Genomic DNA, 12,745 nt, shown 5'->3' with positions numbered 1-12,745 from the left:
TAAATTTAGTACCTCTTAAAATAAATATACATAATTGTCCTTTTATTTTATGTCAACTCTGGTTATAAAGGGTTATATAAAAACTTAAAAAGGTGCCTATTTCTAGACTGAGATGCATTTTGAAAATGTACCTACTTTATTTGACTAGGTACATATAAAAAAAAATACAAGTATTATACGTCATCGGAACCAGATCTTTGTTTCTCGTAGGGTAACGTTTAGGAAGGGTGACCACAAGAATACAAATCAAATAGCCATGTTTTAATTAACTCTTTATTCTCTTGAATTTCTGAAATTAATATTACAATATTGAATGCGGGTTTCATATACAATCACCCAACTATTTGCTTATTTACCACGACACAGTCACGACGTGCCCGGGGCTCACCAACATAACCAGACACCCGTTCCTATTCAGTTACTTCGGATTAAAGCATCTAGGTACTTATGCTGGTGGCCCCAGTACGACACATTTTCATTACATAACATTAAACAAAAGTATAAAACGAAAATAATTCGCCACATAAAACTTTCACGAATATTTACAGTTATTTTAAGACGCTTTAATTATCTACTATTTTCAAAAATATAGATATAGATACATACTCACTACATAGCTACAGTTATATTAAGATAAAACTTTATTGAAGTATTTATATAAAACTAAAATGGAGGTCGTTATTTAAGAGTTAAAACATTTAACGGAAGATTTTTTTATACACAGATACGTACTAAACGGTGAATAACAATCAGAAAACTTAATAGAATATAATTTCGTGACTATGTAAGATAACAAAAGAGTCATACAATGAATTTGAAGTACATAATAATAGTTTATTATTCTGCGTATAAAAAATAAAAACGTAAGCTATAAAATATCTTCAACGACATTTCCCAAACGATATTTAAAAGTAACAAAAACATGGAACTCAATCTTAATTTTAAGGATACAAGGTACTTCACAGGGAACAAACAGAAACCTACCGGCAGGTACAACCTACCTACGTACTAACGAATACTAGTAATGGCAAGACAGCATTACCGATGGAGGACGAATGTATGTATGTATGTAATCTATTTAGCAAATTGCTCATTGTTTCACATGAATTACACATCTGTACGAGGCAGAAACAATAAAGAGAACCCGACGTAAATCAATGGACGTACGTACATACACGTTAATATCATTACTATGTTACAAGTTCTACCTATTGTTGTACGGAACTAAACGTACCATTACAAAGCTGTACTCCTTATAACTTCGCGAACGGCTCCTAATTTGCACATTCCCATAAAATGTCAATAAAACAATTACAAACGGAATAAACGCAAATCTTAACGGCTTAGAAAATGCAACAATTTAATTCGTATACACACATTGTCTAGCTCGATAACTTTTCAATGGGCCCTGTATGGTCGCATTTTTATAGTTGGGGATAAGACTTCAATCCTCTTCTGACAAGTATGTGAAGTGTGTTATCCGTAGCTACGAGACAAGACAGTCGCCACATCCAGCCAGGAACATGCCTGCTCAGGACTAGCCGGCATACCAGGGGACGAAATTATGTGGGGAGTGACACGCTCTGGGATGCGGAGGGATAGGTAGTTATAATCAGCCGGCTATGCAGCCTAAAGCCAATATTGGAAGGTAACCATAAAACCGCGACCATAATAGACCTGCAGTGTATACTTACGTCCGGTCTGATGAATTCTGCGTGCATTCCGAATAGTAGACCAATATAATCGACAGATAAACAATGGACTGTTTCTGTCACTGGACTGCGTTGACTTTGGAATATTTTGGTGAAATCTAAGTTCACTCGGAGGTCGGTAGCACCACATAACATAGATTAACCAATTGCGTATCTGTCTTTGTACTAGATTGATGACTGCCCTTGCACTATGCGAACAATACCAAATAATTTCAAGCGCTTTTAATCGTTACTAACCATCAGATATCTAAGATATTTATTACCTATGCATTATAATTTATAAAGCCTACTTATACCGAAGTTACTTAAGTACATTTTGTTCGATTTTCATTCGCGATTTTTAGTTTAGAATGAGATAAAGTTCTATTACTAACGACAACCTTATACGAAGACTATGGGTTATTTAGGGTTAAAGGATATTTGTAATTATTGCACGAAGGTCAACAGGCTGACTCTTAGAAAACTTTTTAGCGAAAAGACAACGATCCTTGTAAAATGTCAATCTTTATGGCGTTTCGTTAAAATTGGCCTCCTTTATCAGCCTGAAGACATCAACGCATTTAATGCAATCTAAAAATATAACCAAATATTTTACAATAGGTATGTTAATGACTGACCTCCGCACGGCTACATTCTTCCAGTTTACAGGAAACTGTTGGCATAACCTTTGAAATGTACTTATATTTAGGGATGGTAATCCAACCGAATCCTTATGTTAGTATTTTTCTGTCACACCGTTGACAAAATAAATAATAGAAAAACTTTGATTTTTGTTCGCTTAAAATAATATTTTTTACAATTTAAGATGTCGTAATTAATATTTTACTTAATACTCTGTAGGGAATAAACGCTAAAATGGACTCTGTGCAACCACGTATATCGTGTCGTTGCGTGAAAAATCTCCTTTTAAAGAATCATGTTAGAAAAATAATAATTTTGAGAATTCTTTTTCAGGTAGGTTGAGTAGACATGTTTTCTAATTAGACCAATAACTTAACAAATCGCTAAACATGCGTCTCTCCCGTGTCGCAGAACTTACACCTACTTACCGACGACTTATCTTGTGCTAATGATATCACGACATATACTCGTAATCTGTAACCGCTATAGCTACAGATGTACAACTTCCCCAATAATACAAGTGGACAGATATTGCGAGATGATCTATCAAAAATTTTGATAAGCGAAGAATTCAAATCCATACAGTTATTTATTAACTATTTTTCATTTTATTCTACCCTGACATTTAATTTACGTATATGGTGACTATCAATACTAAATTTTTAATCTAATTTTGTTCGGATTACGTATTGAAGTTTACAGATATTTTTGATACATGAGGTTTCGCAAAAATAAAAGCAAGTGAGAAGGGAGTGGTGAGAATAGCTATAAATTATTTTTAATATATTTTGGCACAATACGAAATTGTAAATTAAAAGTGAAATACAAGCGGTTAATTAATGGAATTTTGAGCTTCGTTTTACTTTTGCTAGATAAAACAAATGTTATTTGAAATGAGTAGAAATACTGAAGTCGGGTAATGTTAAATAGCGCGTGTAGATATTACTCTAGATACAGGTTTATCAATAATTCATACAAAGTCGGACCTATTATTATCTATGTATTATACACTTATTCTACTCCACTTTTAAAATTACGTGTAAAATTTTATATTTAGTCACATTATTGTTACCTATTTATTATATGTTTCATCGTTACGTATATAATTTTGAACATCAGATGATTCCTGATTGTGGACAACACTTTGAAAGTCATTTTTATTTGTTCTTTAATTTGGTTTACCTTTATTTTGAGTATATGGACAAGGAATTTTTCGACTATATTTATCAAAAAATACAGCCTAATTCGAATCAATATCAGGTCCGAAGACAAAACACAAACATATAACGTTAGTATCAACTAATGACGAAGACCTATTTGCAATTGTACTTCGATACGTATTTTGTTACTAAATATTTATTTTACCTTCTCATGGAATTAATAATGAAGGTATATACAATAAAGAGTGAAGATATATGTACTATTGTAAACAATATAGGCAATAGGTATGACCAAGCAGCAGTTGTAGCACTATGTACCTATAAACATAAAGTCAAATAAACAACAATTTATGATCCTAACTACTGGTGTGAATCACAACTGGTCAAAAACTGAAAGGAGACCCTTTTGAAATCAATTGATAAATATAACAAATTTTACAATTATAAAAAAAATGTGACCGACAAAACATAACAGTCCACTGAGAGCGGACAAATAATAAAATATACATCAAAATGTACAGAATATATCTATTAATAAAAAAATATAACATAATGGATTATAGTAAGTGGTAGCAATAAATACTATGAGATTCACAGATTTAAAATCTTAACTAACAATACCGATCATCGCCCTGGCTCCGTGTAAACCTTAGAGCGATTTTGTTAATTTAGTAAATTATTATTGCAATACAATGTGTGGTTATGGCAACAAAATAAATGCTTAAAGCACATCACCAGCCTGTCCACGAGGCGCCGCCCGGGGCCCTGGGGCCCGCGGCCGCCTCCGCACTAAAGGAACATATACAGAGTCACACGCCTCCACAACGAGGCGACTAAATCAGCCGCAAAACATAAAAACTAGTGGATACGAAACGACTAACGTAGTTCGCCGTCCTTAGACGCACTCGCATTCATGTATTCACACTATTATGATACAGAATCAGTCAGGATTTGCTAGCAAGGGGCGCCTTACGTCGGGACCTTGTTCACTTTGAGGAGGTCGCCGGAACCCTTGTCGAGGGGCATCTTCATGGGGTCGTGGTGGTGCGTGACGTGGTGTCCGTGGTGCTCGAGCTTGGCCTGCTTCTCTTGCTGTTGTTGCTTCATGCGATCCTGCTCCTCACGCTCTCGGCGCGCCTGCTCGTTGATCTCCTTAACGGCGCGGAGCTCCTTCTTTAGCTTCATGCGCCGGTTCTGGAACCAGATCTTGATCTGCCGCTCCGTGAGGCAGAGCGCGTGCGCGATCTCTATCCTGCGCCGGCGCGTCAGGTAGTGGTTGAAGTGGAATTCCTTTTCTAGCTCTAACGTTTGGAACCTCGTGTAGGTCTGTCGGCCCCGCCGTCGTGGACAACCGTTTGGCCCTGAAAAGAACAAAAAAAAATGTTACAAAATGCCTTGATTACATATTCATTTAAAACACAATCGCAATTGCATTTAAAGGATCACCTCAAGCCGTGCTGATAACAACAACTGCACTTGAGGATGAGGAATAGCCATAAAATTTCACTTTATACCATCTCAGATTTTAATGGCTCATTAATAGATATTTTATTGCAGCACTAAAGTTAATTTTAGAGCTATCGGCTACTGTGACCGACCGCAATGTAGATCAAATATTAAAGTTTAATAGGCAGAGAAATAGGTAATAAATGACAAACGGTTCGACGCTAACGCTAAAATCGGAGCTGACCGTTAAACGGCGCGGCCGAGACGCGAGGTAACAAAACCCAATTTGAGTAAAGCAAAAAGTAACGGAAAGGGTTAAGAACAAATGGACCATAAATGGACAATAGTGTTCCCTAAAAAGGGCGGTAAAGAAGGGTTGCGCAACTTTCTAATGCATTGTAAGGTGTTCTTTTAGTCGATTCGAGGAATCCGTGAAAGTCAACCCTGGTCATAAATCTGGTCGGCCAGAAACACACCGAAGTAGTAATCCTTATCCACGATTAAATTTCATCTTATTAATTCTCACGTAGCCGGGGCTACATAGACAGGTAAATGTTCTCACAAAGGTTGGCCGGACTGGTTTTCGAGTCAGATAATAAATAAGACAAGATAAATGGCCGTCCCGTCGTGTATTAAATTAATAGCGGGCCGACATTCTCCGGGAATGTGCTGTAGCTGCCCTCTACCTGCGCGTAGCGGAGAATAAACGAACGACTCGCGGGCAACAACTATCAATTTAATTAATTACGTTTAGATTAAGAAAATGTATTTCCACGGCCAGAGGCGTGTTTAAAACCAAGTGACGAAGATTAGACATGGAATTGGCCATTGATCAATGTAAATAAAAAATACGTTTTCTACATGTTTTTACGTAAATAAGCTCTATCACATTTTTGACTTTCTGATTTCTATAATTACTTATACTTTACCTACTAACTTTATTGACCGTTTGGGAGAAACAGTAGATCTGACATTAAGTTCAATGTATTCAGTGATGAAAACTTCGCATAAATTTGAAGATAAATGCCGTACAGTTCTTTGTTTAAACTGTTAAAAAGATTAGGTGCAGGATAAGCCGCCCTTCCATAACCAAAACTAACTTTGTTGTAAAAAGGTTGCTCACTGACTTTACATTGTAGACATGCAACTCACCTCATAATGCTTTAAATTTTCAAACTGGGTACGTAATTAAAAAAATATGCAAGTGCATATAAATCATGCGACTCGCCCAAACTCGGCTACCACATTTACATGTGCCGTAAATTACCCAAACTGCGTTTTTACGGCCGTAATAACATTTACGGTCCTCGCTTACTTCAACAAAAACTTAAAAACTGTTTAAAATGTCATAAATAGAAAATGGGATAATTATATAAGTGTGGTTAGACGAGCACAAATAGCCAAATGCACGAGCGCGAGGGAGATAGAAAAAGCCATTCTAATTTTAAAAAGCAAAGATGGAACCCAAAACACGAGCTATAAGGTAAGGTCGTAAGTGATGACCGTTGACGTATGAGCGGCATCATTCCGGTTTACGCGGTAGGGTCTAAATCTGTTTGCAACGGAGGGCGAGTTGGGCCGTTTGATGGGGGCCGGTGATATGTTAGCGAGGCAGGTTGGGCACCCCTCGGTCGCCATGGCAACGGTAAGGAACCTCCCGTCAGCTGGCTTCCATTATTCTCCACCGTATTGTTGTCGGGGTGGTTTGTTGTAGTTAAGAGTACCTGCACACGCTCTTTTTTAATGGGAACATTTTCCCATAGCCGATAGAGATCAGATTGAACAGGATACAATATGTTTGCCTTATTTGCATTTGCCTCATTCCGAATCTGATTAACGTTTATTGTGCAAACAATAGGTGTTTTATATAGACGCTTTGTTTTTTATTTGAGTAATTTAGTGTACAAGACGGCAATTATTTGTGGCAACGGATTTAAACGAAAAAGTATGTTAAGGCGTAAACACAATATATCTGGATTCTGGGGGAACGAGACCCATTAATAAGAGCAGCATTGTCGGTGTCCGGACGACACGGGCACGGCGCGCCTCTCGCTCTCGGTCCCATCCCGTCTTACAGCTGCCTTTTTGTCATGTCTTCTACTTATTTTTTGGGGTATTCTAGAAAATATGCCGAATACTTGAAACAAGCAAGACTATACAGTCTAAAATTGGGGAAAAGGTCATAAGTAAAAAAAAACAATTTTTAATTTGTACGGGTTAATTTTTAGTAAGATTTATCAAATTAGTTCCTTAATAAGTAAAAAAACGTGTTTTTAATAGCACTGTTTACCCACATTAAGTAGGTAGTATAAAACTAAAGAACGTATTTACTTGGATAGCCAAAGGACCAAGGTATATACCTTTCTGCTGACTGTGTAGTCCGACGATACATATATAGCCAAGTAAATACGTCTACGCGAAACGCTACCGTGGCAATACGACTTGGCTCGCTTTTATCTCAGATATAAATCTCCCAGAAAGCCGCTACCTTATTTATTATTTTATTTAACTCGGCCCACCTTTGTACGAACCTGTTTCTTGTCGCTTGATTAATGGTGCCGGATCGCTAAGGGTCCGATTTACAAATAAATAATACTGAAGTTTGGTCCAGTAAGAGCGTTATTTATAGTAGGCTTAACGCTAAGGGTGGTTTAGAGAAAATTATAGAAGACCATTCTATAACAGAGTAAATTAATTAGAGTTTCATTAGACGCACCAGTAAGTAATGCCGACGTTAATCTAAATATACCTTAAGCCGACGCGACCGGCGAGGTGACATACAAACGGTTGTTTAAGACAATAGATTCTCATACGGCCTAATAATTCGTCGAAATTAAGCCCCGAATCGTATTAGGTATCAATTTAAGGCGCATTAAAGCGTCAAAGGGTTCCATAATTCCTGTGTTGGCGAACGGTTTATGGGCCATAACTCGCGAATTGTCGTAAATAGTCGGCTGTGTTCGGCCACGCTCGGGACTCCATCTTAAAATAGTTCGTGCGCTTTCGGAAAACGGGATTAACGATAAAGGTAACATTTGGATGTCAACTGCAGCTTTACTGTTGAGTGTTGCCAACATTTTACTTGATATAATAAGTGACGGATAATGCAGCTGCAGTTTATTATTAATACTTATAAATAATTATCATAATAATACTAATTTCAATTATTTTTATTATTTTAGCAGTTGACATCCGAAAGTCAAAACCGACAGACTTCATATTTTTTAAATACTTATTGAGGCACATGGTACCAAATAAATTGAATTATAAAGTTATTTTTAGGTACCTAATTAAACTTATTAATGAAAATACACGTAGTAATCATCCGGTGACTTATTATGTATAGGTAGGGGGAAGCGGGGTAGATAGGCACAAGGGGCAGTTTTGAACACCCACACTAATTCCTTAACTAAAAACTTATCTTGACCTTCTACAATGGTAAAACGTGGCTTTGTATGTGTGAGTGAGGTACCAGCTTCGGCACATCTCTCCTGCTAGCCGTTGTGGCTTGGTGCGTGAAAACGTGTTTCCGCGGTTGCATAGTAAATAAATTATGATTTTTTTATCGAGTTGTGGTGCGAAGTTTTAGACTTTATCGGATGAACATTATAATGAGCGCTAAGTAAGTTTATTCAGTAATAAAGTTAGCTTATTATTTTAAAGTAATACTTAATAGTATATTTTTAAATAAATATTTTTAATTTATTTGACCATTGGGGTACTTTGGTACAATAAAGTTTGGGGCAGCTTTGAACATATCAAAGTGCCCCTCTAGTGTATCTAAGTGCCCTGCCAGTTTTTATGCTAAGAAAAAAATTTAAATTATTTTTTTAGTGAATGGTGCTGACGTGCAAGGAGAAAGAAAATTGACAAAGAAAAGTTAAAACAACTCAAGTAGCTTTTTGTCAAAAACTGACACAGATTTCATTACAAAGCTTTTTTTTGTTGTTTTAGTGCACTTGCTTAATAACTGTAGTATGTTCTAATAGCACCGCACTCAATAGACGTTTTATAATGTTTGAAAAGTTTACCTAACTCCTCAGCTAACTGAGTTGATCTGTAACGTGTGCTCTGCGGGGCAGTTTGAAACACTTACGGGGCACTTTGATTCACCTGCCAAAGTACCCCAAAATGATGTATCAAAGTGTCCCATGTAATATATCAAAGTGCCCTGCAAGTGGGGCACAATTGAACAAATCCCATTTTTTGGTAAAATCCATATATCTCTTGTACTGGCCATAAATTTAACAAAAAAAGGTATACTTTGTGTACCTTAGTAAATTTGTCATCTACTAAGTACAAAAAGAATGTATTTTTAGTTCATTTTGCGGCCTAAAATCAATTTCAAAAATAGGTGTACCAAGTTGCCCCGCTTCCCCCTACCTATAATATTACCTACCTATATAGATATTGCAATCTTTGTTTAAAATACCTTCAATATCTTAGTGCGATTTTCTTTGTGCCAAAAGACCCAATCAACATTCCTCAGATAACGCGTGAAGTAGCATTAAATACATTAAAGCTTTTAAAGGGCCACTTAACTGGATTTAAAGTAACTTATTGTATTTAAACAAAATAACTTCAACACTATGGCGTAAGACTATATAACAGATACTGTTTACGTGTTTTAAATTATTGTAATGTTTCTTTATAATGTTTATATTAAACATTCGTTAAACTATTTAATTTTAATGCTAGTAACGGGACCCTATCACGCTAGAGGTCATTAATGTGAGATTTATTCCAAGTGTATGTTATCTTGGGAGGAGAAAGTTTTTTGAACAAGATTTATAGGTTTGGGTGTTGTTTAACAATCTTGGTGCAATAAATTGTCTTTATTTTCATTCTTCGTGTCATTAATTTTCGGTTTATTATAAGAAATTTCGTCTCTATATTCCTAAAAAAAAATTGAACATTCTTAGTATAGGTTTGATGCCTTCATGGCACTTAACAATTTTAATTAAAACATATACTCGTACGTAGTTATGTTTCTACACTTTCTACACAATACACGGTCGAATTTTTTCACATGTTGCAGTAGGTATATATTTTTCAAGAAAAGTTGATTAATTTCAACCTGGTTGCGAATTCTGCCGCCAGTTACTTTGTTCTTAGAACTCCTGTACCGCTACAAGTAGAAAAATAATATATGTAGTCTTATTTTACACGCACCTCTTAAGCTCGCTTGGCGAACTACATAAGTGTTGGTTAAGACTCGAGTCCTTTCAATCCTCTGCGTTAAGACTCTACTCGGTTTTTGAGAAAGTCAAAGTTGAGTGCTTTTCATCTTGTTAGAGAGTATGTTTTAGAGGCTAGAGTCCTTTTCAAAGAACGTTCATTTTTAACAAAAATAAAAAAATAAAATGCATTGTCTTCATGTTAAATCCATGGTTTAAGTACCTATCTAAGCCATACAATAACGCTTAGGTATATTTAGTAACTGCTACTAGTACCTAACCTACTGTATTGTTGACGGAGTCTTGATTAGAAGGCTGGAGTCCTTTTGAGTTGCGTTTAAAAGACTCAATAAAGGACTCGACTCGGTACTTAAAAGAGTCGGTTTTTTAGTGCTGCAGAGTCTCTAAAAACGAGTCGAGTTATTAAAATGTAGACTCAAAAGACTCGAGTTCCTACCAACACTAAAATTACTTACATAGCTGCAAATGCGCGCGTAGCCGCATGAAAGGAACCTGACTAATATTTCACGGGCTCGTTTGGTCGGAAAGGACTTTTTTGCTCACTCACGCGCAAGTTAATACATCACAATGTTGTTCTGTGCTCGCTAAAGGACATTGGCATTGGTCAGGGTTGGCACATGTGTTGGTTCCGAATGTGTCATTGTCGTAACGGTTGTTACTTGTTCGATGATCGCTTTAAAATTATATGATTGGAGTTGCAGCGATATTTATTATTACCTTAAACCTATAATTAACTATTTAAATCTGATAATTATAGCCATGTTTTGTATAAGAAATAAAGATTGGTTAAATCAACTAGCTCAATATTTTTCTTAAATTCAGGCTTATAAAGCAATCATCTGCCTTGCACTTAGGTATTCGTATCGAATCCTAATTAAAAAAAATAACTATTATGCTATACATTTGGATTTTTCCTGAAGGACTAAAACCGCCATGTACTAACGCTGCCTAAATATGGTGAACATCACGTGATTATGGACCCCTAAACGTCGTTGGACCATGTTGTAAAGTCACCACTGCTCTGCTGACTTTGGAGAAGGGCCGACAGTATATAGTTAACCACATTGAACTCACAGATGGAACAGAAATACTTATATACCTACACTATAGTGTTGGCCTATAACCTATAACATAATAGCTGTTATGACATATTTTCCTATGTTCAACCATCAAAGGAATTACCTACATCGAAACTTATGAAGACTTTCATGATTTGTGATACATAAAAGGGCAGGTAATTAACCGGTAGTTTGACAACCCTAGAGTTCGTTCAGTACATTGGAGAGTTGAAGTGAAACGATCTTTGATCCCGCGCGGCAACTGACGTCACGATTTATTCGTCCCGAGTAACTACACTCATCCGTGGCTACATGACTGTAATGTAGGCCGGGATTATATTTAACTGTCGCTTGTTCAGAGCTTAAGTTAACTAAGGATCAGTTGCACCAAATCGTCTGTCAACGTTAAAGCGTTCGCTAAGTTTGATTGTATGTGTTGTTTCATAATTTATTGCTGAGTGACTTTAATCAGTCCGCTATTAAACTCATGTCACTCAAGATACTTAAACTTTTAAATATACCTAAGTTTTAATTTGATGGAAAAAATTGTATTAGTTCAATGCTTTCCCATTGAATACCATAGAGATACGAGTATTATTTTTCAAGTATATCTACTTCCAGTTTTTCAAATACCATTTTGGTACCACCTTGTAGGTTCATACAATACACATTGAAGACACGTCTCATATGTCAAACTAAATACAATAATAAATAATCCAATCATAATAATACTCCTTGTATAACAGCCATCAAAGATAACAGTAACTATACATAAAGACCTATATTTTAAGAACAGTGTAACACTGAAGATTGTACATTTATTACTGGTAATAAAACGCTATTTATTATATAAAAGCCTATACTTTGTGCATATAAAGGTAGTTGTTATTGAAATTGATGACTTTATATGAGATAAAAAGGTTAAAGGATATCGTTGACGACACATCTGCGGGTTTGGAAGCGGAATGGCGTATGTGGATATTGCTATATACTCGAAATGTGGTACTTTGGTTATAAGAGCATGAATAATGCTTGGTTTAATTAGCCTCAATGTTTCCATTATAGATACTAAATATACCTACACATAATGACCTTTCATAATATAAAGGTTAGTAGTATGTATCTGTCATCTGATGGCGATATAAGTAGGTACATAGTTTTAATTGCAGGGAGGGTAAATTACGCCAACATTGGCCCAAATTGCGGTTATTGCCCCCTACTTTCGTAGGACAGCATATAGGTAAACTGCCTTAAATCAAGGATGAAGGTAGGACCAATCATTGGAGGATTGTTATACAGCGTGGAACATTTCTAGGGACTGAGCTGAAAGGATAGTGTTATCTTTTAAGTGATCTACAATCAAATTATTATAATGGTAAAGCTGGCTTAAAAAGTAAAACAAAATTATTACAATGAAATATTTTTATATTAGTGACAACCCTACAATGTTATAAACATTTTAAATTGACACATGTCATGTCATTAAAATGATTATCTTGCTAGGGTTGAAACATACAGATTTTTGCACTAATGTTTAAAAAACTGTATCT

General features: G+C 35.9%; 1 protein-coding gene across 4 annotated transcripts in view; it reads right to left on the bottom strand.

The window, feature by feature from the left end:
• Positions 1-248: 248 nt before the first annotated feature.
• LOC134805845 (homeobox protein abdominal-A homolog) overlaps positions 249-12,745 on the bottom strand; it is a 49,026-nt gene continuing 36,529 nt past the window's right edge. For all 4 annotated transcript variants that reach the window (XM_063779057.1, XM_063779065.1, XM_063779061.1 and 1 more), the window contains exon 3: positions 249-4,854. In XM_063779057.1, the coding sequence (XP_063635127.1) occupies positions 4,463-4,854 (392 nt within the window). In that variant the 3' untranslated portion in view covers positions 249-4,462. The remainder of the gene's footprint in view (positions 4,855-12,745) is intronic.

Source organism: Cydia splendana, chromosome 2 (genome assembly GCF_910591565.1).
Source record: "Cydia splendana chromosome 2, ilCydSple1.2, whole genome shotgun sequence".
NCBI classification, from domain to species: domain Eukaryota; kingdom Metazoa; phylum Arthropoda; class Insecta; order Lepidoptera; family Tortricidae; genus Cydia; species Cydia splendana.
Note: the sequence above shows the minus strand (reverse complement) of the source record. Positions and strands in the feature narration are given on the sequence as shown.